Source organism: Haliaeetus leucocephalus, unplaced genomic scaffold, assembly GCF_000737465.1.
Source record: "Haliaeetus leucocephalus isolate CR32 unplaced genomic scaffold, Haliaeetus_leucocephalus-4.0 Scaffold262, whole genome shotgun sequence".
NCBI classification, from domain to species: domain Eukaryota; kingdom Metazoa; phylum Chordata; class Aves; order Accipitriformes; family Accipitridae; genus Haliaeetus; species Haliaeetus leucocephalus.
In genome coordinates this window covers 2,941,358-2,966,295 of record NW_010972698.1, presented here as the reverse complement: position 1 = coordinate 2,966,295, position 24,938 = coordinate 2,941,358, and the positions used below count along the sequence as shown (strand labels likewise).

At 39.2% G+C, this 24,938-nt stretch overlaps 1 protein-coding gene across 1 annotated transcript in view; it reads right to left on the bottom strand.

Annotated features, from left to right (window-relative positions):
- The window catches only part of AFF2 (AF4/FMR2 family, member 2), a 257,496-nt gene that overhangs the window by 10,337 nt on the left and 222,221 nt on the right, over nt 1–24,938 (bottom strand). Inside the window, exons 12-19 of the mRNA XM_010569133.1 lie at nt 22,828–22,952; nt 16,369–16,597; nt 14,285–14,424; nt 13,663–13,726; nt 10,118–10,254; nt 6,663–6,734; nt 6,210–6,303; nt 2,758–2,807 (exon numbers count right to left, since the gene is read on the bottom strand). Coding sequence (XP_010567435.1) covers nt 2,758–2,807; nt 6,210–6,303; nt 6,663–6,734; nt 10,118–10,254; nt 13,663–13,726; nt 14,285–14,424; nt 16,369–16,597; nt 22,828–22,952 — 911 coding nt within the window. The remainder of the gene's footprint in view (nt 1–2,757; nt 2,808–6,209; nt 6,304–6,662; nt 6,735–10,117; nt 10,255–13,662; nt 13,727–14,284; nt 14,425–16,368; nt 16,598–22,827; nt 22,953–24,938) is intronic.

Genomic DNA, 24,938 nt, shown 5'->3' with positions numbered 1-24,938 from the left:
TGGCAACAGCTTTTGCTGCAGATTTTCCAGCAGTGCCCTGCTATTACCTGTGCTCAACAACAGGCTCCTGTGATACATTCTTTTTCCAGAGCTAGAGACCACGTTAATTCAGCAGCTAGTAGCTTTTTACACAGCTTATGTGTTATAGTTTAAGCATATCCTACGGCACAAATGTTTTATTTTTAAGTCTCAAAACATCCTGGTTACTTGACACGCCACAGTGTCTTTAATGCACAGAAGAGCTGAACTATACTAGATTAGGTCTGGGAGCAGTTAAGAATCATAAGTATCTGAGGAGACCAGGAGTATTTTGTTAGAGCCACTTACAACAAGCTGACGCACTTCTGCCAAATAAAGCACATTGTTCATTGGATTTACCCTGTTGTGCACAGCCATTATTACTGTGGTGAGTCTATTAAATCTCTCTATTTTGTGCTTTCTGTCGCTAGAGGTGGGAAACATTTCTGTAATGAAACCAGGGAAAATTTGTTTCATTGCCAGCCTGGAACTCAGGCCAACTTTGTAGAGGTTCACAGCCCTTTCAAACAAAAGTGGCCAGAAATTCCAGTAAGCCAAGCTGAGATTTTTGATGGTTTGAGATCCTGAGCAGACTACACTTCATGGCAATGGATAAGTTTTTGCTTTGTGATTTAAGAATACCCTGCTGTCTCCCCATTCTGAACAAGGCTGCTGATCCATCTCCAGTGGTGCCATACCCTGATGGTGTTTGGTCTCTCCTCTGTGGTGTGCAACTTCTCTTCCCAGCTGGTACAGATTTGCAGGGGAATAAGAGGAAACTGTAGAGCATGTAGCCCTGGGGAAGGCAGAGCATGTTCTGACAGTGGCAGCACCAGGCCCGAGACAGTCTTCGGGGCCACCAGGAGACACCTGAGATATACGGCAACTCTGAGCCAGCTGGAGGGCTTTTCTTCTAAGACTCCAGACAGAGGGGACAGAAGACCTGAGTGTGGACTGTGGACCTTGTGTGCTGGGTCATAGGTGTCATAATAACACCCTTATAACAAGGCCTTGTCACATTCAGTTATTCTTACATGTCAAGTGCTTCCTTCTCTGAATAAAAGACAGAGATGTGCACTTTCAGAGCTTTACTTCCTTATCTCCAAAGTTAGTGGGAAGAGACTGATCAGCTGGGTGTTATGTTAGAAGTGATGCTGACCTGAATGCTGGGTTTCTGCTGCCTACCTTGTGGCCAGGCAAGAATTTTCTCCTCCAGTCAAAACCCACTGATTCTAAATCCTGGGCACCTAATCAGTTCCTTTAAATAGCAAGGGAGATGTCATCACCTGCAGAGCACACACTTCATAGGGGTCTATTATAGGACAGGAATAAAAGGATAACTTCCGCTTCATGAAATTTTTAGGTATAAGCCACTTCTTAAGGAACAAGAGAGGTGTAATGCTCCAGTAGTCTATTTCGGCACTAAAACTTTATGTAAACCTTACTGTATTTTTATTGCAATACAAGGTTTCACTGACATTTAAATACCTTGAAAAGCTGGCACATATTGAATAATTTAATTTAGTAGTTGCTTTTCCAGTGTTAAAATATCTTTTTAGGTTTTATATAAAGTGATTTAATATTTCATCACTTTAGTTTGTGTTATAATCTATACTTAATTACCTATACACACACAAACATATTCAAAATAATTTTGTATATTTGGTGTGTGTGTGTAATATATACACCCCAAAATATTTTGAATTATCTAAGATGATATTTTCCTTTAAGCACAATGTTGGAATTTTTGGTTTTGCACTGATTCAGAACAAAGCCTGTTTGAAAACTTCAATTCATTGTGTGCTAAACTTCAACCCCTTCTACAGTTTTATTACTTTGTTTCCTTGGAGTGTCTAATAGTAATTTCTTCTTATGAACCACCAGAAAGAGACCATTAACAATAATCATTTTCACCTAGAATTCAGCCTACTCAAATAAAGAAGGAAGGAAAGGTAAAATCCTCTTTTATTCTACCTGTATCTATACGCGTGGCCAGGAGAAAGGAGCAGGAGAAATACGTGTCACGTGGCAATAGACATTGCAAGATAAAGGCAAGTTTGCAGCAGCAATGCACCTTCATTGAACAGCAGATCATAACTGCATTACCCTGACTTCATATCTGAGGCAAGGGTGTTTTAACGTTAGTACAAAGCCACTGATAATTGGTTGACTAAGTGCCTTCACATTTTCACCACTATTACGCCTTCAGTTTTATTAAACAGCACTTACCATATATCAATGAAATATTCATTGGTCTTTCATTACTGAACGAATCATTGAAAAATCATTGCAATGAAGGTTAACTTTAGTTTGGCTTCCTGAAATGACACGGTACTTGCTAGCTAATTAACAGATATCTTTATGGCCTTCATTTGGCTTGAGAAGCAAACTGTCAAAGAATTCAGCACAGACCCACCACGGGTGATTTTAGACTTAAGAGGGATTTGCACAAAGATGAAGGTGTGTTTCAGTTCTTCCTTCCCACCCACACTGGATGGCTCACACGGGTACCTGATTTAGCCCCCTGGGATCCCCTCAGCCCCACAAGCCCAAGGCAGCTGTAAGATCAATTTTGTAGCCCAGAAGAACATTTTCTATCTGCTGCATATTTGAAACATACCTGTAGCTCCCAAACCACTGAGTCATGGCCTGTCCTTTGCCTTTAGAGGCACCAAAACATTTCCCCCCCTCTTGGAACCACTTGTTCTCAGACAGAAGTACTCAGCAGAAAATACTCACTTTCCATTGCCGCCCCAAGGTGAGGGGGCCTGTGAGGCTTTTGAAGAGTTCTGTAAGCACAAAACCAAAATGTAAATAAAGGTGATGCAAGTACATGAATAGTGATGACAGAAGGCTCAAGGCTACCTGTTTTCGTTGCAAGAGCTACAGTGCATGTAGCAGAACAGCTCTGCACATCAGTCCCGTAATTAAACGGCTGGTGGATGATTGGTGGGTTCCAACCAGCAACTTGAAAGTCACTTGATGAAAGAGGGAATATAGTAAAGTTCCAGTAAAAGCAGATGTAGTTCACAAAGACGTGGTTTAATTACCACTGAAAATTATTCTATAAAGTTCGTTCTTCAGAGTGCAAATGACCTCTTATCTTTACGGGGACCTGCAGTCTTTTAATAAGAAACAAAAAGAATCTGGGTTGATGCCTTACTGAAATTAGTCCCTCCCAAGTTGCTAGGGAAGGTGGATTGGGATTCAGATAGTAGTAGAAATAAAACTTCTAGTAAGGATCTGCTTGATTGCCCTTGTTTTTATGTATTTGATTTGCACAAATTGCCTTTCCTTACCCCCTTATTCATTCTGCCTTTCATGTCTGTGCAGCACCTTGTACAGCCCTGTACAAAAAGATTGCCCAGCAACAATAAAGCCAGATTTTTCCAGTCTTGCTCAGACTGGGTGGTATCTTATTAATTCCCATAAGAAGTGGTAGTATCAGGGCTGAAGTTATCTATGTGTGCTTTCTGAAAACAATCACTCTGAGCTCCCTTGCAAAGAAGTCAGCATGCACAGTGAAAATTCAATCAAATTTTACAAGTTCTCTGCAAAGTATTACCATCATTATGACAAGATTATTCTGGTTACTGTAATCGCTATTTTGCATGTGAGGCACAGAGATTCAGTGGAGCGCAGAGCAGCCCTGGGCATGGCCCAAGGTCACACAGCTGACTGTGGGAGCAAAATCCTACCCTTGACTTCTAAACCACAGCTAAACTTGCCAAACAGTATCGACCAAAGCAGAAAACACTGCCCAAACCATGGTATTGGCCTTGCCTATATGTTCCTATACAGCATGCCACTGTGTTTCATTAAAGATGTGAGCATGAAGTGAGTGTTTTGCAGTACAGAACATATGTAGTGTATATTTTTGCCTCCCACTTGTATGTAAGAAGGAGGGAGATCCTACACTCCCCTGGAAAGTGTTCAGGGATGAAGAAGCAGCTTTGATGTTAGTTTCTATTGTCTGGGGATTGTTCCCAACAGTATCTGGAGACAAATACTAGATCTGTCAAGATTAAGACTAGACCTCAACTGGAGGTAGTTATTTGACAATGAAAATATTTGAAATATTTTTGCCAATGACTACTGACAACATATTTTCAAAAACATAAAAATCTTCCTCAAACTTCTAGAGGAAATGCAGCAAAGGATGCCACTTCTGCTAACCTTAAAAAGTTTGATTTCAATTTTACAAATTTATCATTTTAATTATATTTTACATCAAGTTGTCTCTAAATTTCAAAACTACTTTTATGATTAAATGGTTATTTTCTGTTTTGAAATGTCAAAAATATAAATTTGAAACTTTTAATTGGAAATTAATCAGAACCAGTTCTGTCCACAAATGGTTTCAATTTGGACAAAGTGGCATTTGTGAGGAAAAATATGAAAAACAATTCTGCCAAAAAATTCCTCTCAGTTCTGCTGTAAACAGTGGGCTGCTTTTCGCAGTTAAAATTGTGCAAAATTTTGAATAACAACTCTATTCAAGTAGTTAGTCTTTTTCATTTGTATTACAGATTCTCGCCTGTGAACACAGAGAACATTGTGCAGCAATACAAAACTAATACGTAGTTAATAGTTCCCATTCTTTTCTTTTCTCCTCCTATGCCTTTACTACAAAAAGATCCTGAACATATAATCTGTAGACACTCAATCGCTACTTCTAGCAAATGAGTTACAGTGCCCACAGCATACACACAGTAACACTAGCTGAAATACTCAGCTTCAACTGGATGCCTAAAACCAGCATTCCTCATTTGTCTATTTTATTACATTTTAATTTTTTTTCCCTTATTTTAATTTACATTAAAAGTCATTTTCTCTGTGCAGATGCAGGAAAATGGTCTTATGCTAGGAGTAGTAATATGTTCTTCATTGTACCTATTTGAACAGCTACAGAAAGTAAAGTGGCTTTAAGGGAAGAGAGAATCCCCCCCATCACATTTGGGTTTTTTTTGTTGTTCTTTTTTTAAGAAATCATTACTTTCTGCAGAAAAAGTTTATCAAATGATTTGTCAATAACCTTTTTTTAAGAGACAATCTACATCATCCTGGATAAAATCTGAAGTGGATGGAATACATTTCATGAAAATGCTGAGGCTATAAATGTGTGTAGTTCAAATTTAATTTGTTGTGCAAATCCCTGACTGAAAACTCCATGAGTACAACAGAGGCACTCCTGATGACTTCAAGGGAGCCTCAATTTAAGCAGATCAGGAGTAACATTACTGAAGTTATAGAGATACACGCACACACTCAGAGGACACCAGGGAAGTCAGGACTAAGTGGTGGTTGCTAGCATGACAGTATTGGAGTTTTCCAGCAGAAGGACCATTTTATCACCATTTACATGAAAATATTAAAACTGCAGTGTTAAAAGTTTTACTGGTTTGCAGTACTAATATGTCAAAGCCTGGAACAAATTCAGAGAGGCTGAAAAAAAACGACAAAAAAAGACTGATGGGCTGACAAACCACTATAATTACATAATTATAGAATAATACATAGTAATAAAGTACAAGAATGAATGCATGCTTCAAACAACATCAACCAGTAAAATATAAATATCAAAACCTTGGCAGAGCTGAAGAAAGATTCTGTTTCTCTCTTAATTTAGGAATGGTGAGGACTTGTCATTCTTATACTGGGTAAACAGTGTTTGACAAGGTAAAGGAAAACATCACCGAGTCATGACAATGGTAAAGGCAAACTTTCAAGATGTAGATAAGGAAATTTGAAGTTCCACAGAAATAAAAGGAGAAATCTCTGAGTCTGCAATAAGCTTCAGCAAATCTCAGAGAATTTAAAATCTAAATTTAACTAACTAAAGCCTAAATAATTGTTTTATTATGGTTCACTGGGGGTCAGTTCATAATCACTTGCCCCTTGAAATCTTGAAAGAATCAGTTTCCTTTACAGAAACTTGCATAAACATTACATGGTGTTGAGAATAATGTTATTTTAGTAGAATTACTGAGTATGGTCCTTTGAATCAAGTGACTAATCCAAAAATCCCCCAAATCACTTCTGTCCCTAGTCCCTGGCAGCCATCCTGCCTGCATTTCCCAGGGGAGAGGTTAAATGTGGGACTTTTAAGTCACGCAGTTATACTTGTGAGAGCTCTCAGTGCTGGTATGAATTTCATTTCATATCTATAAATTAAATAGAATAAAGATTACCTTAAAATATTCCATCAGAGATCTGGAGTACTTCATAGCATGGTCCTTCTTTAGTTTAAACATTCTCAAGTAGAGAAGTGATAAGCATCGGTAGCTGTGGTAATTAGGAAAAGATTATGTTAATTCCATTGCTTAATGAAACCTATAAACTGTAAAAAAAAAAGAAGAAGCTGACCTATATTTTGCAGTTTCTGTTCTAAGGTTAGATTTCAAAACATAAGCAAACGGAGTAAGAAAAAAAGTGGTCAAAAGCATTAAAATCCCATCTTGATAAGAGTATAAATTAGAAGAATAAATGTTTAGTCAGCTGCTGAAGAAATCCATTAGTTATCCTTTAATAGTTTAATGGAAAACAAGAATAATGATCTTCTGTAAGCTGCTTAAGTAATTCAGTACTTTTAAAGTCCTCCTTAAGATTTTAGCTGCCTCTCTCATTGTCGCAATGGGACTTACCATAAAACTGCTAATTTCTTGTCCCCTTCCGTGGCAGAAGAGCCTGTGAAATTCTTGAGTCTCATTGCATACCTTGTCAAAAAGGTGAGGAGAGAAGAAATTGAGAGTTAAGATGTTTCCAGGAATACTAGTGACACTCTGAAAAATAACAGCCATACAGAGATAATCTTCTCCAACTGCAACAGTTAATGGTCACATTGTTCTGTAACGATGAGATCAACGTAAAATTCAACAGAAAGCACCACTTAAAATCTGGAGGGCTAAAGTAAATCACCAACCCATTTTCTGGGCCAACGACGTGAACTATTCTTGAGCACATTAATGATATAATATCCAGCCATCTAGGCTGAGTCCTGCAAACATTTGTGATGAGTGTTGGACAGAAGCATAAGATCTTGGCCTTATATGTACTGAAGAGTAGAGTAATATATACTAAAGTTTTACATGTAATACTTTGGGCTTGAATAATACCTTCAAAATCCTTCTCATAAATGCTTCTTCAAAGCTTTTAATATATTTTATATAGAAAACAGTTTTAAATACAGGAAAGGTCATGTTCACAGCTTTTTAAATTCTTGGGTCTATTAATTTAGGAGTCTTGTGTACTTGGTCTTCCCTCTCTATTTAATTGCTGCTGTCCAGCATTTGGGTGATCAAAGATTGAGTATTCCTACCTCCTCTCTCATTTTTTTTTTCTTTAACTGAGCACACTCCATTCCATGCATTTAGTCTCTTGAAAATCAATTCCTCGCATAAAATCATTGTTCTGAGCCCTAATGCAATTTCACAGGTACTTGTGTTAGAATAAGTAATAGGGTTCAGCGTTGCGTAAGAAAGTTTTAAGGTATCCAGGCAGTCTTGATGAGTTCTCATTTACAAGGAGGTAATGGAGTGCAGGCAGGCAGTGCTGCTGTCACTCTGCCTTCCTCCCACCACCCCCATCATCAGCCCCCAGCTTGCAGCTGTAGCACACCACCTGATGTGCTTCCTTCACGTCCTATCTCACCTGCTCTTTGGTATTGTTGTTCCAGTCATACTGAATGAGTCTGATCAAACAGGAAGATACATGTCTCTCTGGGATTTTCAGTGTTATGTTAGGGATTTTAGCATTACCATTAACTTAAAACACCTTTGACAGTCAGATCTCCGATATTCCCAGTCTCTTTGATGCTCCGCTTGCTTTCACAAACAGGTGTCTGATGCAGATACTCAGGGCAGACACAAGCTAATGCAAAAGGGGAAAATGGTGCCTCTGATGAAGGGAGGAGCAAAAGTGAGAAAGATCTAAAAATCTCCTCCTATTTCTCATCTCACAGTAAAAATCTAAGTTAACGTTATGAGCCACATTGAGAAAGTGTGTGTGCACAGCCACATACTTGGTTTGTACATTCAGCACCCGCTGTAGCCCACAAGATTTGTGTATTTGTCCAGGGAGTTTATTGAACCTGTACCAGCCTGCTGCTCACCTGGGCAGTCACCTTTTTTTCCATGTCTGACCACTGACAGCAATTAAATGGGCAAATCAGTCTCTCACTGGCTGCCTACAAGATGCTGCATACAAGAGTTGGTAAGTTAAGTTCCACCTTTGATGGCAGGTGGGGCAATTAATCTCACCTAACTTTAGCTATTTAGAAACCAGAGATCTACTATAACAAAGTCCTCCAGATTCTTCCATAGCCAAAAGCAGTTCAAAAAGCAATCCAAAAGCAGTTCCAGTGCTGCTTCCACGCCAAGGTCTATCTGTCCTGTAGCCTGCAGCAGGACTGTGCTGATACAGGAGCTGCTGGGAAGAGCGAGGCAGCGGGGCTGCCTACGCTGATGGGTGCCGGTTGCTCCAAGGTGCAGCCGCATGCTCAGTTGACTCCATCCAGCACCAGCAGTGGAGGGTGGAGGGGAGTTGCAGGTTATCACCCATTTGTGAGCTACTCCTAGAGCTGCCACTCTCTGAGTTAAGTGGGGCGTGTGTTGTGACTCTTGAATGAACAAAGATTGTTGGTCCATTCGCTTCTGAACAGACAGACTGCTGGACTGAGGAACAACATTTTCAACAGTGCCGTGTGGATTTCTTAAAAAAGAAAAATAAACGCAGGCTCCTATGAAGAAGCGCTTACTTCTTTAAAGAATATTTCTTTAAATACAATTTATCCTGCCATACAACTGTAGCTGTGTAGTTCAGGACACAAAGTACCGAACTGCCCAGAGTGCAGGAATTGTTTCAGCACAGTGAGCAGGGGTAGGCGGCTCCTTAAGTTCCCTGCTCTCAAGCGTTTAACTTGGATCCTAAGTGTTGAGTGAACATCATTTTTTTGTTGAGTAATCTCTTTAGATTTTCTTCTCTTTATGAAGTGTAGAATGTAAAACCATGTTTTTAAATATTTAGCAGGCATATTATTTACCTGAGAGTAAAAGCTTCTTAAGATTTGATACATTTTATTATGTAAATACCTACTTATTCAAAATGTAAAACATGCACTATTTTTGGCAGTCTCTACTAGCTAGTCATCTGGCATGTTAAAATCCTGCACGTTAAAAAAACACCTTTGTCATATTAAACCCCAAACATTTAAGGCCTGATTTGCCTCCTTTTCTTTCTCTTGTGTAAACTGCCAGTAATTACACTGACATTAATGGTGATATTCCCAGCATACACTGGGGAAAGCAAAGGTGCATCACAGTGAAGAGGAAAAATCCTGGTGTTCTACTTATAGGTAAATTTAATCCTGCTTGATTTCACTTTGATAATTTGTGCAAATAAAGCAAACAAGCCCCTAGTTACTCAGGAGACCATTATTTCTACGGAGCCAACACTATGAAACAGCTATAAGGAACAGTAGCAGATTTTAAATTAATAGTTCAGGCATTTTATTAGTAAGTAAAGGAGCTCTCATCCATGTTGTAGCCCATGAGTCTACAAAACTGTATTAAAACTAATTCAGCTGGTTCACATTCCTTTAACATTAAAAAATGTACTTTTTTATACAATACATGCGGAAAGCTTCCTCTCTGGCTATGATCTTATGAGCCTCTTTTTTTTTTTTTTTAACAGCCAAGTTATAAACGTCTAAAAACAGGGTTTGTAATAGAAATCCTGATAGACTCACTTTAATGTTTTGAATTATAAAACTACACCTTTTAAAAGACAAGTGTCATTGCCAAACAGTGAAATTACTATACTTTACTTCCACCCACTACATTTCAATTTTAATTTTATGAATATTGCAAATTATAACACTCACATTATAACCTCTAAAGGGGATAATTTATAAAAGCAGTGTCCATCAATTATAAATTTTCCATGACATTAATAAAATGGCAAGAGCTAATTATGATGACTTCTGAGATGAAGATGCCTTGGACAAATCATTAATACGTTGAAATGGTATTTTTTAAAACATAGCAGGTTCTAATTATGACTGAAATGAGATTATGAAAATGATCACAGAAAGGACATTAACCTGATGAGTTCCACAGTCTCTGAGTACATGGTGTATGGAGATTTAGCTTCTAATGGATCTCGCTCCATAGCATTTCCGCACTCGATGAAGGAGAGGGCAGCATCAGCATAATTCACTGCTTTGCCAAACTTCTCCAGCTGAAATGGGAATGACACCATCAAGAAAATCCTTCAGCTTTAATTTCTAGGTAGACAGATCATAATACAAAGCAACACTAGCATTAGGATAAAAGTAAAGTGATGCTGGTAGTTAAGAATGAATTCATTCAGTTATTAAGGCAGGGTCTATGTTTTTACCAAATCTTTTCAGGCAGTATATGGCCAGACGCTCCACAGAGGAAAGTCAATGCATGTCCATTGACATGCATGGATTTACCCAGGCAATGAGGGACACTAAGCATGTTTGAACAAATCCATATTGCTCCTTGATATATGAACTAAGTTTGAATGTCACTATGCAAGGGTTAAGTAACAACTCCATGCCATTTGTCAGATGTCACATTCTGTGCTAACTGTTGACCAAAAAAAAAATCTCATCACTTATGTGATGACTGAAAGAGTAGGAAAAAAAAAGGAGAAAATATAGCACTGCTAAATATTTTATTTTACTAGGATTTTATTGCAAAAGGTTTTAGCCCTCATAATGGTTGTGATTAAACTGACTTAGACATACTGATTTCTTTTTTTATGTGTAATGAATATTATATATGACATTTTTATAGTAAGTATTTTATAATAGTATTTAACATTTTCAATTTTTGATAGCTGGATGTAAGAATTCTACTAATGTGGCATTTGATATAAGAGATCCAATATACTTTAAATAATTTAAAAATTTCTTTGTATGTCTCTATCAAAATATTTTTGATGCATCTGCGTATGTTTTCCATTCACAAAATGGAAGCCTATCCTAGCAACATATTAAGCAGAACATTTAGTATTGGTCCAAGGTGACAGTTACTTGCCTTTGTGGCTACTTCTAAGCAATCCTTGTAACTAGTTCCCTCTGCATACTTTTGATTTCAAGTTCTGCTCTTGTGCATTGATTATGTACAAAGCCTGTGTATAATTGATAGGTATTACCTGAATGATCACAAAAGGGAAAATATTTCTAAATGTTTTCTCTCTATTCCAATGGCCACTTCTCAGCATATTCTTCAAATTCTTTGCTTCAAGACTTCCACAGATGACTTTTTGTGGTATAAAAAAAAAAGGAATCTGGCTGCAAGCAGATTTAGTACAGACACACAGTTTGAGCCAGAAATGGGATCCGATCCTGCCCTTTGCTCCACACGGACTCTAGTGGAGCAGGTGGAATTACTCCAGCTCATCACAGCTCAGCCGAGAAGAGAGCGAGGTCTCCAAGATCTCTTCTGTATGGTACCGTCAGTTGCCACTGCAGCAGCGCACCCAAATCAGTTGATTCCTTACTGCCGTCCCAGACAACGATAGGTTTTCATGGAGTTGCTCCCATAAGATGTGAAATGCCCTGCCCTTCACCAGAAATCTATTTTCCGTACAAGCTCAGGAACAGCATTGCCACAAATCTCATTAACATTTGCTGACACATTTTGAGGTCACATGCATTATCTTTCTAGCCACTGCAACACATCTTTCAGTGCTGTGTGTGCTTTGTCATGTCAGCACCAAGTAACCAGAAGCAATTGTTTCCATAGGACCACTAACACTACAGGATTGCACAGCAAATGTGTTACATGGAGATAATTTGCGTGCAGCTGTATTGGGTGGAAAAAAAAAAAGTTGAGACCTAAATAGCGGAAAGAAAAAGCAGATACTTTGTTCATGGGTATTTATGTCTGCCAACAAGTTGTATCGTAGTGGATGGCCTCACATTCCCATAAGAGCACTCGGGGTGTCAAACTGCATGTGACAGGCAAGGCCTGCCTGCAGGCAGCAGCATGATGTGCTGTGCCTGCTCCTCTTAGTTCTGCTTGAGAAACACCCCTGATTCCGCAAGGCATAGTCAAAGGTAAGAGGACGGGAGACAGGTCAACACTTTCTGAGTGAATCAGGCTGTAGAGGGAAGTGAATTGACATAGCATGTTGAGATCATCGGGAGCCTGAGCCTGTAAATATTTGCTAGCATGGAGCAGGCATCCCTGTGCCAGAAGCACGTGTATTTTTTTTAAAGGTCAATCAGCTGTGGGAGGTGTTGTCAGTCTGCTTCTGCCAGCCTTTCCTGCGTGCAGATGTCAGGGCTCTGGCTGAACAAGCTCTGCTGAGTTGGGCTGTAGGAACCAGTGCAGGGCACCTCCTGTAAACGGGCAGGTCGGGAGGGACGACTGCTAACTTACAGTCACGGCAGGTTGCCAAAATCCTGAACCCACCTCCCACAGAAAACACACTTGGTAACACTGTGCCCCAAGTCAAAAGGGAGCCCGGGGAGCTGAAGCAGGCAGCTTGACATGTCAAATCCCCTTCAGCTCACTGACAGCAGAGGGAAAGCCTTTTTTTTTTATTACTTTGTTTGTTTTGTTTTTTAAAAACATAGCATGTGATTCTTTTGGGGGTTTTTTTTGGACAAACGCTTATTTCCAAGCACAAAATTTCTGATGTGGAATGATACAATATGCATGCAAAACCCCACAAATAATAAAGCAAGAGGTGAATAATCACCCAGTTCTTTTTCAGCTGTGATTTTGAGAGGCAAAGTGAATGGCCACACTCCATTTTAGACATCTTAGTTTAAATAAATAGAGGAGTCAAGTTCCACTAGGCCTGCCTAAATGAGCTGCTGTTCTGCACTCTACGTAGCATACAAGAGCAAAGTCCCTACCTACAAAGCAAATGGCTATTAAAGACACTTCAGTGCTAGCAATAGCTTGGATTGAACAAACTATGATAGAGCATAATTGGCCAGATTAAGTAGTTTTATCAAAATCAAAACACTTTGCAAAATTAGGTCAATCTTACTGGAATTTCATCTGGGGTAAAACGAGTGAAAAAGCTTTCCCAGCATTGAACTACCTCATTGCAAGATTTTTTGGGAAGAAGTGTGTTGAGTCGTTATTTACCAGCCTAAAAGCATGCAATAAAATTGAATGTACTATTTAAAAATCAATTGTTGCAAATTTTAAACAATTGGGTTGGAAATATCAAACAGTTTTACCACATGATAATGGGGTGAAGGGTGATTTGCCTTTTTTAACTTCCTGTTATGGAATATTTCAACACTTTTGTTTTAGGCTCAAAATGAATAGGAAAACAGATTTCAAATACACATCATTTTTCACAAAATTATCTTACATCCTTCATAAACAGCATGACTGTTACTCCTCCTCAGAAGAGATACCAGCTATTGTAAGGAGCTTCTTTTTTGGGAACAAATTGTTAAAGGCTAGGAATGCTGCTCAGGGTTTGACTTGTTGTGAACAGTGTGTTTATGGAGTACAATCTGAAGCCCCACTGTAGTCAATAGCAGGGTTTCTGATGGTTTCTGAGGCTTTAGATGACATTCAGAATGTACGTGTTTGTAACACCCAGCTCCATAGTGGAAAGAGACAAAACCACTCTGTGATAACCTACCAATGCATCTGCTTTATGCTTTAGCTTCTTAGCCTCTTGCATGTAATAATCCGCATTGTGAAGCCTGAAGAGACAAAATCAATTATTTCAAGTCTTTGTTTTCATACAGTTGGACAAACATTGTTTGAGAAAATTGCTGACTGCTTCAAGAACAATTTCGACACATACACCCACTTATCTATTTAAATCTTAACCTGATATTAATCTGAAGCTGCTGTATGCAAAGATATGATGGGTGACCAGAATGTAAAATAACTAGCTGTAGAAACTGGCCACCCAAAGGACCCATTAATGTGTGCTGAACAAAGGAAAAGAAAAAATATTTTAAACTAATTAAGTATAAGAAGTTTCCATTAGAGGAGCTAAAATAAAAAAATGAAGAAGAATTACCGTGGACCAACATTCATGATCTGAAAACATTTATCAACAGAGTCTTCATTAATCAGTGACAACAGTCCATTTGTAAAGATTAAAACTGTGTGTGCCTTTGTGCAGCAATATCCACACAGGTGCCCAATGCTAGTGTTATAATCAAAGATACTCTTTTTCACTGGGAGCTCTGCCTGCATGAAAATCCCAACCACATAACATGCAGCTAGCACAGAGATCCAATAATACTTACACATCATCAAATGTTATTTTGGGTCTTCTGGGCTCAGAATTCCCATTGGAAAGTGTTGGCATTGCAGACCAGATGTCTGTTTCTAGGTGGCTGGTGTCAAGAAGAGTGTTGGCTGTTGGTGTATTGTGAGATTCTTCCTCCTAGAAAAAAAGGACTGCTATTAACTCTTCATAGTTCAAACAAACACCTTCCAACAATGTAAGTGCTCACATCCCCCCCCTCGCCCCCCCAAACAAACAAACAAACAAACAAAAGGCTAAGGCACAAAGAAGCACTCATATATACCCAACTACGTCCAGGTTACCTCACAAAACCACCCTTCCGTCCTTTAGAATGTAAGCCTATTAGATTAATTAGGCAATATGACTCTACCTCTGACCCCTCACCTGAACTCAGGAACTTACACTCTCGGGTGAAGTTAGCCTGGATACCGCAGTGTAACTGACTAGAGACGCTGGTTAAAGCAAGGGTGGGGAAATCTAATGCGGAAGGGCTGGATGTAAACTCAACTTCATTCAAGGTGTATCATGCTAATGTAACCTTTTTTTCTATATTACTGTTAGCTAACTGTAAGGCGTCTGAATAGTCTTCTCGTATTTCAGCAAAGAACACTTTCCTCACCATTGCGACACGAAACAGAGAGAAAAATGGAAAGCAGAAGTTGTGATTTTGCATTGATTAAAACCAGAAGCGTAACAGAGGCATTTAAATCAGGCAATTGCAACTTGCAAGCTAGGTCCACCACCAGATAAACTCAATTACAGATGAACCAGTGAACTAAGGAAAGAAGTCTAACGTATTTTAGAAGACAAATATTTCATGTATCAGGATAACAGATAAACCAAGGATAAATCTGACTAGAGATGCTGGGAGTGAGAGGAAGTGGCCCTGCTGTTTACACAGCATTGTTTATTTGCTGACACATGCAGTTCATTTTGGCATTGATTTCAGTTGAAGGCGTGTGTATTACTCTCGCAGCTTGAAGTGACACAATGATATCAGAAAGCAACAGGGATGAATGAATAAGGTGAAGTGATTTGTCACCTACGATCCAATGCAACTTGTGAGTTTTACTATTACAGTGCAGGGTAACAACCTCCCACAAAGCGGCGAACTGTGAAAAATGGGGCTATGCATGTCCTTTTCTGTGGCAGAATTTTCTTCTTGTCTTTTAATTTTGACAGTGATAGTAAGATACAGTTTGATACTAAATAATATGTTTGAAACTGTAGAGGGAGGACTGTTCTCTAAAATGGGCCAAAAACTTGAAGTTTCCCTGTTCAACCTAAAAGAGGATGACAAACTAATGTGAAATTTTACTTTTTTTTAGTGTATTTGCTATGCAGCTTCTAGTTTTGGCTCTTTTTCCTGCATTTTCAGTAAAAAAAATCTGAATCTGGTGAAAAGCAAGCAAAAAAGAATTGCCTATGTGAAAACCTTTGATGGGGAGATGGCCCTAACAGAATCATGGTTTTTTGGGGGAAAAAGCCTCCAACTATTTACAAGGTATCTAAAAGCTTTTATATGTAATTCATGGAGATTAGGTGTGAATAAACCTTACTGCTGGAAGCTGGGAGCCTGCAAACCTGAGAGAAGATATTTCCATGTTGAGTGTGCTATGGACAGGTAGCTTTTTGTTAGATTTTTATTGTCTGGTTAGTTTAGGCCGCAATATTCAGTACAACCACAGTGCTTAATTCTGGCTGAGAATTTGGGGTAATTATTCAAGTGATGGACACCAAAATTCTTGAAGTTTTGTTTTCAAAACTTGTGTGTTGTAGCTACAGAGTTAAGGGATTAATTGCAGCTAGCTGGTGGCTGCAAAAGCCTCCTCTAAGGCTCGGGGACTGGGTGTTTTAGGGAGTGATACACAGCGCCCAATAGATACCTACTGCTGACCTAAAAATGGAACTTGCAAGAGTTGCTTATGCCCAGCTCTGCAAAGATCCACTCCTCACTGCTCTTGAGTGGGGCTACATAAGCATTTAAAAATAGATACTGGAGGAAAAAACATCAAACAGAACAAAGCCAAGTTAATTTTATTTTATCTTGTTCACTTCCAGCAACTGAGGTCGGTTACTTACACAGATTCCTTTGGGGTTAGAAGAGGATTTATTTTCATTCTTTCTGTGTTTAGAAACAGAGGAGGAAGAGCTGCTGGTCTGAGAGGTGTTTGTGATGTTGGTCTCTTGGCTGAAGGAGCCGTTGTCACTGCTGTGCCGCCGGTGCACAGGCTCATCCAAGAGGGGGGATAATGGAGGAGGAAACAGCTTCTCTTCTCTTTTCTTTGCCACCTTCTTCACTGAGCTACCGCTGCTCCTGGGACACAGATAAGAACCAGGTGCATTTCAGGAACCTTGGTTAATCCTCCATAGCACAAAGCTCTACATTTTATTTACTGAGAAGCCAGCTCTACGCTTAAATATGTCCTGCAGTCCATGTGTCCTAGGAGCTAAGTCAAAAGGGGACAAGCAGTGAAAACAGAAGAGCTACCTCTGTCTTTTCAATGGCTGCAGAAACGTCCTGCTTTGGAGGACAACTTCCAGTGCATTAGTACAAATTGCACCCAATTTAAATGCTAATTTGAGTCCGTCTTCATTTGAGAGGTCATAGAGGTTCTGACTCAGCAAAGTGCTGGAAAGTTTTATGCATCGGGTTAGTTCCTTTGACATCAAGTATGACTATTTACGTGTTTAACATTAAGCATCTTTTTAAGAGGTGGATTAGCGCCCACATAAGCAACCTTTGCAAAAAAACCATAATAGCACATGGCATGTGAAGGAAAAAAAAAAAATTTCTAACAACTACAAAATGATAACCATAACAATAACATGATAATAATTATTTGACCTCTAGAATAAAACCAATGTTCAACACTATATTAAAATGATACATTGTAGCTGGCAAAAGCCCTTGAGCAAATATTGGTTGATGAATTGAACGTGATTCAGAAAATGAATGTGGTTTTGACATGAAAGCTCAAGTAATATGATAATCTATTGTCTGTTTTATGTACAGAAATTGTTAGCTGGCTGGAAATGGCAGCTGTGATACACAGTAAAAACCTGCTAGACCTTTTTCCCCTCAAATCCATCAGAAAAGAAAAAAACAAAACCCAACACCATGCTGACTGTTTAACATGTTAATCTACTCATAGATTTTTATTTTAGGTACTGTCCTAGCTCAGTCAATGAAGATAACCTGAATTTTAATCTTTTGTTAGACATCTCATATGGCACTACACAATCATTTACTTTTCATGATTATTGACTAAAATTTCAATAACAAATTAAGTCAACAAGAATTTATGTTTCATTCCCAGTCACTTTCGGTCAGTGTCAGGAATTATAGATCTACTTTGCCTTAAAGTAACCAGGGAAAGAGGAGAAGGCAACCGAAGTTTCCTTACTCCTCATTTCGGAGTGGTCTCTCATTCCAGTCTGGCCTCTTCTGCACTTTCACCAACAGTATCGATATCTACACCTGCTTTGGTCATTCCCCTACTTTTGGCCTTTGGTGATACAAAAATATTTTGGCTGATCTGTGAAATCACAGAGTGAAATCAAACAAAATTCCCCATGTTTTAGGTTTTATAGCTTTTCTACTCAAAGCTATTTTAATTTGACTGAACCAGAGTTAAAAATATCTTATTTGAAACTCTCTGATATTAAAGATCTTCAGACTGAAGAAATAAAATGAGCACAGAATTGATATTGCCTTACAGTAGGACTTGTATGGATGCTGTCCTGCTCAGAAAACACATGGGCCTGAAGAAGATCAAAGGAAAGCAACCAGGCTGGAAGAGACTGGCAGTTCTTCGAGGAGACTGATTTTGTGCACATGTGGTCCTGCAACATGTCCTCCCAAAAGTTCTCACTCAAAGCCCCATCTGTTAGCTTTCTTACACCCAAAGGGCATTTTGGAACTCAGACAAGTTACCATAGCTATAGCACAATAACACTCTGAACTTTTTCCAGAGGAAAGTTTTCCAAGGGAGGGTAAGCACTGCCCCAAGAAAGCGTGCATGTGTTACTGGATTGTACAGAGGCAAAGCAGACACGGTTCATGAAATACCCAGGAGCAGAATCCAAACCCTCTGCCTCCCAAATCAGTGTCCTACACAGGGAACCCTGAACATGCATATATGGGTGGGAGCACAGAGCGAAGTGGTTCTTCATGCCCCTGTGTATGGAGGTGTGTGAAGCTCTTCTTTCTCCCTAGCACAGCTTTGCAAAGGGAAGAGCAACTGAGTCTGGCAGATCTATCCCAAAAGCATCTGAAGAAAAACTGAACATGAGCCATTGGCCAAGCCTCCTTTAGGATCTGACCCTGCACCACTAGTGAGGTTCCTCAGCACATCTGTGGCTATTTCCAGGGCTGATGCAGGACTCTCGCACTTGCACAGAGTATACCACTGCATGGGGAAATTCAAGGTACATATAAAGTGATCGAAGCAACATTCCTCAGCTGCTACACAGAGGTGGAGGGATTAAGAGAGTAGTACAAGAAAAAAATTAAGGTGGCTGCAGGTACCATGGTTAAAACTTCACTACTTAAAACTTTACCAGTTCCCTTCATCTTTGGACTCAAATATAAGATGGGGCAAACCAAGAGAGAGATGCAGCTACTCAGCTCTGGCACACAAGTCATTCTGTGGGTGGCAAGACTTAACCACAAAGGAAAAAAGGCACTTGAGGGTATTTTTTTTCTACATAACTCGAATTAAAACAAACAAAAAAAGTAATACTTTACGGTTATAATTCTGCCTTTTTTTCCCTTTTTTTCTTTTTTTCCCCTATTGCCCACTTACTCCTATGAGTTTTTGCAGGAATTAAGCTGATAATTTATTTAGCAATGTTACCTCCCTCAGATTTACGCCAAAGCATTTATGTTAACAATAACCTCCATGAAATAGGTTGTTACCAGCAGTTAACCAGATTGTCACTTTGCTTTGGGCTGTTAATGGGCTAAGAAACTGGTCTTTGATTGCAGTAATCACTAATTTTGAATGAATTTATTGCAATAATTACCGAGACTCAATGGTTTAATTTGCTGACATGATTGTTAGTTAAACTATATTTAAAATCTAAGGAGAAACACAATAAAAGTGCAAGGAAAAAATACAAGCAGAACTGATGGTCTTGTGGCTGCAGGGTTTAATCTTTGTGTCTGAAAAGGCCAATTATCAAGGAACGAGAAGGCTCCCCATCTGGTTTTTTTTCAGCCTGGTTTCTTTTAGGGTAGAAAGCAAGCAAGCAGGCAACAAGAGGTCAGTGTGTGAAGGAGAGAGAATTTCCATCTACTCTCACATTTCAAGCTGCCTTTCTTTGCCCTTTTTTTATCCACTCCTTGTGGTATGCAGTGGTATCTCTGGCCTATTAGAGAGACAAAGCCATTGTCTATAGCACTCACTTGGCTTTCCTTTGCCTCTACTCTCCCAGTCCACAATGAAATGCTGCACATTGACGGTGTATCTGATTTTCTGCAGGGGGTTAGCAGGGAAAGGTCACTCCTGCATTAGCTTGGACCATATGGCAGCAACTGAATGAAGCTGAAGTCATTGTCATAGATGTAGAAGGCTGCCTCTGCCGTGAACGAACCCCAGTGAATGCTGTTGTGACTACCCAAGGGATTGGCTAATATATGTTGCCAAGTACAGGTGCATCTTTAACTAAAGGTCAAACAAAAGGGATCAGGAAATCCTGGAAAACAGGCTGAAATGCTTGCCTCAGACAGACTTCTAGCGTGCCTGTGAAGACGGCAGGCATGTTTCACTGGTATGAGTCTAGTCTGAAATTCAGACTCACAGTTTGCATCAGCAGATAACTCTCTGTGTTGTTACAAACTGCCAAATGTTGGTGAATAGTGCTCTGTCTGGACTGGGTCTACCAATCAGGTATTCAGATATAAATGGTATTCAGCAGCACATACAATTAATGCTTAAATTAAAATTGCTCTGGCAAGCAAGTAAATACATAAATAATCCTCTGCTGCAAAGCGGGCAGCTGGTCTGACAAAAATCCAGCCTCACAGCAGTGTTTCAAGGTATTGCTATGAATTACTTGGACAAAACACAGTATCATCTATTCCTTAATTTGCTACAAAATATCAGAAATAAGGAAAATACAGTGGCAATAGTTGGAATAATTATAAGCGTCACGTCAGATTTAGGAAAAGGCATCAGCCCCAGAATGTGTGAGGGAAGGAACAGAGAGAGATAACTAGTTGCTTATGCAATGACTACATAATACAAACCGGCTCTTTGGTTGTGCAAATGGCTTTTAAATTCACAACTGACCATTTGAATTTTCTACACTCAAATTGTACATGTAGTCATAGAAACTTGTGGAAATTAGGCATATAATTGCCCATATTAGACATGTAACCCTTTAAAAATTAATTGTGCATCTTTGCTTGCTTTATTGAGCCCATATACTTAGGGAAAGATTATGACAGAAATGTATTCAAATGCCTAAACCATAGATAGGCAGCCAGTGGGAGCTGCAAAAGCACAGGTGTGGCCTATCTTTCACTGATTCCTCCAGACTTCTGAATGCCTACAAATTTTGGCCCAGAGATCACGGTCTTTCTGTCAAAAGACTCTTGTATCTATAAAAAAGCCCAAGGAAAGCCTCTGAAGTCTGCCTTGGGGAACTTGGCTTGTTGGCACAGGGATCAAGTTCTAATGGGAGAGACCTAAGGTTCCTCCCGAGTGAGAGCATCCACCATGGGACGTAACACCTTCTTAATGGGTGAACCTCATCATCACACCTGTAGCTGAATCACCCTCATTTCTCAAAGTCCTTGCGCAGAGACTTAGGAGTTCTGAAAGAAAACGTAGAACCTTTGGGAATAAAGGAGCAAATGGCAAAGCCTGTCTTTCAACCTTTTACCACTGAAGTGTTATTTTCCCCCATGCCCTTGAACAGTGTACTTTCACCTTCCCCTTTTGTCTGCCTCTCCTTAAAACTCTACTTAACCCTCTGGAGAACAGAACCACTCCTGACTGCTTAAAAACAGTCTGGGGCTCTCCAGAAACTTGTCGTCACACAGTTCAGCCAGCTCCCTCATCTTTTGGGAAATACGTTGATCTATATTCAGTTGCACAACTCTGGGAGTTGAAGACCTGAATTATCGAACGATATTACATTTGTTTCAAGCAAACGCAGAAGACACTAATAACAAATGCAGTGTGATCCAGGTCCCAATCACTGCAGTGGAAAAGAAGTCAGAAAATTGTGTTTCAAAACTTGAGGCAGACCAGAGGAAAAGCTAGCATATGGAAATAACTATTGATGGACACAATTATATTTTAACAGAGAATACTAAAGGCTTGAAAGCTCCAAGGAATCAAATTAATGACCTGGAAAACAAGCTCAAATTAAGAAACATCAGGTTGGGGGTGGATCCTTAGGGCTTGCTGGCGGCAAGAATAGAAAGATTTTTTTAATGGATTGTGGAGGTGTTGGGGTGGATAATCCTTGATTCCCTCTGCAATATATCTCTGCTCATTGTATTTCTAGCAATGACAATCAGGCAACACCCATCATGATGTTTATCAAATGTGCAACATGTTACAGATCACATTGTAACTTTCAACCCATCTGCCTTTTCCAGACTCCAACTCTGATTTTCTCAGGGGTAGAATAAGTGGTTAGTTCAAGGACTGAAGTTACTCTATAATTACACCAGTATAAATGAAATGATGCCCAACCTTCTTTATGGATTTTAAAATTTGTGTGCTATTTCCTAAATGATTTTTGAACTTTATCTAAATTTAAGTACTACCACAGTCAAATTGTTTTCAGAAGCACATTGCGGGTTTGATTCTTTGCTTGTCCTAGCAGAGAGAAGTGCCTCATCTCAAAACTGTAAAAGCACAAAACTGATGACAGAAGGGAATTGGACTCTTTGCTTATTTATAGAATGTTAATCTTGTGATTAGACTAATCAGAATAATTATTTACGTGGCACCTGTTTGCTCAAGCATTATAGCCATCCCTCAAAGACGCTCTGAAATGCACAAACTGTTTGATTATATGTCTGCTGAAATACCAAGCACGTATGTCTGAAACATTTAGGATTGTCACCCCTGGCATTGCTGTATACACAGTTAAAGAATAAGAGCTGGTGAAGTGAACATCAAAGTCACTATTTCATTCAATAAAACCAAGAACTGTCTCTTACGAAAACAATTTAAAAAAATAAATTCCAAGCAATCAAATAAAGCCCGCTTTTAGTAGGATTCTCTGGCCACAGAGGTTAAGGATGATGCGGGCAAGAAAGAACATTGAAAGGATGCAGTATGGGGGTAGAAGAGTACACCAGGATTGTGGTGGCACTCTGAATTCCTGTAGTCCATCAGAAGGATGAATGAATCTCATCCAAAACCATGTGGATCCTCTTCCTGATGGATGGGAATAGCAATGCCAGGTCATTTATGCTTATGGGCTGTAAAGCCCATCTGGCTCTACAGCAAAGACATTTGTAGAACTGTACTGCGAAATCCCTCATGAATGTTATGTGAAAAAAAAAGAACTTACTCTTTAGTGCTGGTTAATCTGTGATTCGGTATCGGAGAGATACAAGGTGGGAGCAGGCATGAAGCTGAAGGGTCCTCCAGGCGCTGCTTCTTGCTTTCAACAAAGGTATCCAGGCTTTCTGTCTGCTTTAACAAAAAAGGTAGAGCTTGAAAGATCCAGCATCTATGCACAATTTCACTTGCCATTAAGAGGAGCTCAGGAATCTCAGTGTATTTCCTTTACGGTAGCAGCAGTTAAAATACTAGTCTAAGAGAAGTGAAAGTCACCTGAAATCAGGACTAAACGTGCTACAAACACATGACATGAAGTTATATAACAAGTGACATAGCCAGATAATTAGGAAGCAAAATGCCTCATGTGCTGTAGTTATCTTCTGTAGTGCACTGGAATTTAATTAATAATTCAGATGGAATGACTTGATAGCACCTAATCTTACTCAAGTAAATAGCTTTTACTCATTGACTTAATGGAAGTTGATGGGAAAACTTCCCTGAGTAAGTATTCCTCACAGGACTAAAAGACTACAGGACTGAGCTGGGGTAGTCATTAACAGCAATAGCTGGTTTAAAATTTGCTTTGAAAGATTCCCTGATGCATGACTTTTGTGCCTGAACTAAGATGATACAAGCAAAGCTGATTACTGCTCTGTCACTGGAACCTTCATATCAGCCTTCAAGCCCACTAGTAGATGGCTAAAATAAATCTTTTAATAGCATGATTTAGAAACACAAATCAGGCTCTCCCTACCCTGTTTCAACTGTTGATATACCCTCAAGTCATCCTAATTGGTTTGTTTCCCCTTGGGTAGCAGTGAACAATCATACAGCAACTGAACGGGCTGTTTCAGAGCGCAGCTTATGTTTGTACAGCCCCAGAGTGAGATTCCTCATTTTGTTACTTTCTGATTCAAAGTCCCAGCTAATGAAATTATGAGGTTCCAACGTTCATATACTGCCCCCGCCCCCCTTTTTTTTCCTGGGATCCTTCAGTTTAGCTGCCAATACTATGCTCGTGTTTTAGCCAAGATTCCTTCTCCATCATACTGACACTCCATTAAGTTACCTAGCAAGAAGGTTTTTTGTATAATTAATATACACCCTGGTGTACATATACATACACATAAGCATGGACATTTATACATCCCTTTCCTCTTTCTTCTCTTCTCCTTCCTTCTTACATCTCTGCCTTTAGTGTACAGCTAGAATATAAATTGAATAAAAACCTGCTGAGTTTACTCATGTGATTATTTCCACTTAATTCAACAGGGAAGGAGCCAGTGCAGTGACTCATGTAGGCAGGGGTGCAGACCCTGTGTCTGCCTGGCATTGTCTGTCTTTGTCTTGTATTAACTCTCTCGTACCACTGGACTGCTCAAACTCAGGATTTCAAGAAGTCCACTAGAACAGACAGCTGAAGCCACATTCATGATGATTTATAAAATTTGGGGCATAAAAAAAATACACTATGATGACTTCTCACGGACAGACCAGAGCACAAACATTTCAGCTGGAAAAACTGACTACAAAAATTCATTTATGATATAAAACTTCAGTTTCTTTTCTGAAAACACATTTAGTTTCAAGTGCACTGTCATATCCCACAAGATAGGAAACCCTTGGGCACAAATAACATAAAACACATGATAAAACATAATGCCTTAAGTCAAAATATATTTGCTTTTTCAGGTAGCTGTGTAGAGAAAGCAGCTAGTTAAGCAAATGATATTTCTATGAATCACATTTGTTTACGCAAGAAAACAATATAAAGACTAAATTCACCAGGAGCATAAGCAAGCACCATTCCATTGACTTTAATGAAGCTATGCCTGTTTAAGCCAGTGGTGAAAATGCCTTAATTCTGCAGACAATAAAACCCTGCCTTCCAAATGGAAGTCATATTTTCTGAGTATGGCTGAACTCGTAGTAATATGAATTCATCATTGGGAATCTTTCTGCTGATTACAGAACACTGGAAATTAATGAGTAAGTGAGCAAATACAGTGAAAAAGCTTGTAAGACAAATCTCAAAAAAATACATTGTTCATTGATTTTGTCAGCTGGAGTTTGTTTTTTACTAGTTTCTGATATTAATTTGTAATGTACTTGTAAATG